Source organism: Danio aesculapii, chromosome 5, assembly GCF_903798145.1.
Source record: "Danio aesculapii chromosome 5, fDanAes4.1, whole genome shotgun sequence".
Classification (NCBI taxonomy): Eukaryota; Metazoa; Chordata; class Actinopteri; order Cypriniformes; family Danionidae; genus Danio; species Danio aesculapii.
In genome coordinates, this window is record NC_079439.1 from 62520089 (window position 1) to 62523199 (window position 3111).

The window sequence follows — 3111 nt, forward strand, 5'->3', positions numbered from 1 at the left end:
GATCGCAGGTGTACGGCTTTTCTCCAGTGTGGATTTTCATGTGGATGTTAAAGGCTCCTTTCTGGGAGAATCTCTGGCCGCATTGATCACAAGTGAAGGGTTTTTCTCCTCGATGAAATCTCATGTGCAGTTTAAGACTCTGTTCATAAGGGAAACTCTTCCCGCATTGTTCGCAAGTGTACGGCTTCTCTCCGGTGTGAATATTCATGTGATTATTAAGGCCTTCTTGAGTGTAAAACCCTTTCCGCACTGATCACATGTGTACGGCTTCACTTCGCTGTGCATCATTAAGTGGCTCCTAAGCAAATCTCTCATTGGGGAAACTCTTTCCGCAGTGTTCGCACTTGTGCGGCTTTCCCCCGTGTGAAGCTTCATGTGTCTCTGAAGGTGGTCTTCTCGCCCGTAACTCTTCTCGCATTGATCACATTTGTACGGCTTATATTCAGGGTGAGTTTCATGTGGCTCCTAAATTGTAACCTGGTTTTGAAACTCTTCCCGCACTCGTCACATGTGTAAGGATTCACCTTGGCATGGGCTGCCAGGTGTAGTTTAAGGCTTTGTTTGTATGGGAAACATTTCCCACATTGATCACATGGATATGGCTTCTCTCCGGTGGTGGACTTTCATGTGCATCTGAAGCTGTTTTTTTTGAGCAAAAAACTTTCCGCACTCTTCACATGGGTATGGTTTCAGTCCGGTGTGGATGTTCATGTGACCATTAAGGTGTGTTTTTTGAGTGAAACTCTTCCCGCATTGATCACATCGATACGGCTTCTCTCCGGTGTGGATGAGCATGTGCTTCTGAAGCTGTTTTTTTTGAGCAAAAAACTTTCCGCACTCATCACATGGGTACGGCCTCAGTCCAGTGTGGACGCTCATGTGCATCTTCACCTCACCTTTGCTTCGGAAACTCTTCCCGCATTGATCACACTCATGCGGCTTCTCTCCGGTGTGGATGAGCATGTGCATCTTTACCTCACCTTTGCTTCGGAAACTCTTCCCGCATTGATCACACTCATGCGGCTTCTCTCCGGTGTGGATGAGCATGTGTATCTTCACCTCACCTTTGCTTCGGAAACTCTTCCCGCATTGATCACACTCATGCGGCTTCTCTCCGGTGTGGATGAGCATGTGTTTCTTAACATCTCTTTTGCTTCGGAAACTCTTCCCACATTGATTACATTCATGCGGCTTCTCTCCGGTGTGGATGAGCATGTGCTGTTTTAGGTATTCTTTGAATGGAAACTCTTCCCACATTGATCACACCTGTGTGGTTTTTCTCCGGTGTGTATAATCAAGTGTTTCTGAAGGCTTCTCTTTAATGGGAAACTCTTCCCGCACTGATAGCATGTGTGTAGCTTCTCTGCCATGGCTTTTCTGTCTTTCTGCTTCTCTCTAGTGTGAAGTCTCATGTGAACCTGAAGGTGCGCTTTATGTGTGAATCGTTTTTTGCAATAAGAGCAGGCGACTTTTTTGGCTTTTGTTTCTCCTTTTTTGTTTCCCTCCATGCGATCTGAAAAGTAAGTAGATATCAAATGTTTATTATAAATAGATATAAATATACAACCCCAAATCTGAAAAAATATTGACAGTGCAAATAAAAAAAGAAAGTAGTGCTTTCTAATTTTACTTTGACTTGTATCTCATTGCAGAGAATATTAACACAAAATATTTCATGTTTTGTCTGGTCAACTTCATGTCATTTGTAATATACATCCTTTCCTGTCATTCAGACCTGCAACACATTTAAAGAAAGTTGGGACAGGAGCAGTTTAGGGCTAGTAATCGGGTAAATTGGTCAAAGTGCTGTCAATAGGTGATTGTATTAGGATTTGGTTAAAAAAAAGCAGCATCCAAGAAAGCTCTAGTCCTTTAGGAGCAAATATGGGCTGAAGATGTCAAGTTTGCCAACATATACGTGAGAAAAATTATTGAAATGTTTAAAATCAATGTTCCTCAAAGAAAGATAGAAAGACATTTGGATATTTCACCTTTAACAGTGCATAACATAATTAAAAGATTTCAGAAATCTGGAGGAATTTCAGTGTGTAAAGGACAAGCGAGCAAGCCTAAGCTGAACTACTGTGATCTCCGATCCCTCGGACGGCACTGCATCAAGAATCATCATTTATCTATAAGCGATATCACCACATAGGCTTTGTTAAGTACCACAATACATAGTTACACCCACAAATACAATTAAAACTGTACTATGCCAAAAGGAAGCCCTATGTTAACAGTGTCCCGAAGCGCTGTCAACTTCTCTGGGGTATCTGGGTTTCTCTGAGGTATCTGGGATGGACAATCACACAGTGAATATGTGTACTGTGGTCAGATGAATCAGTATTTTAGGTATTTTTTGGGAGAAAGGCAGAGTGCAATTACAGGAGAGATCCCCCCTAAAGGACATCAAAATCAGATGGGGGGTCAGTATAAAGCCAATACTAAGAAATGGCTTTTTTCAATATTATCTTTCTTAAATATTGATAATTAAAAATGTATAATATAAATATACATTTGACCCCCCCCCTCCTGTGGTTTGTACCACTGTGATGCAATCAATAGTAGGAAAATATCATTCAACAGTTGTAGCCTAAAAAAAATTAGACAGATATTTTGTATAGTTTGTATAGTTTGACCTTGAGTAACCTAAAATAGTCACTAAATATCCTTCAACGCACTGAAAATGTACCACCCTCTCGGATGGTAAATGTATAATTCACACACTGGAGAAAGGCATGGGGCTGTGTCAGTGGTAACTTGCACTTCTGTGATCGCACCATCAACGCTGAGAAATACATAGAGGATTTGGAGCAAAATATTCTGCTTTCAAAAAGGCATCTTTTCCAGGGGACTCCCTTGCATATTTCAACAAGATGCAAAACCACATTCTGCACACATTACAAAGTCCTGGCTGCAGAGGAAGAGGAAACAGGCACTTGACTGGCCTGCCTGCAGTCCTGACCTGTCTCCAATAGAGAATGTGTGGTTGATTTTGAAGTGCAAAAAGCGATAACGAAGACCCCGTACTATTGCTCACTTTAAGACTTGTTTGCAGAATGAATGGGACAAACTCACTTGGTGTGTTTTGTGTGTTGTGAAAAGAAATGG

General features: G+C 41.6%; 1 protein-coding gene across 1 annotated transcript; it reads right to left on the bottom strand.

Moving 5' to 3' along the window:
* Positions 1-371: 371 nt before the first annotated feature.
* drl (draculin) lies at positions 372-1508 on the bottom strand. The gene is given in 3 exon segments (XM_056457159.1): positions 372-614; positions 616-1226; positions 1229-1508. Coding segments are annotated over 3 exon segments (1134 nt in total).
* Between the last annotated feature and the right edge of the window lie 1603 nt (positions 1509-3111).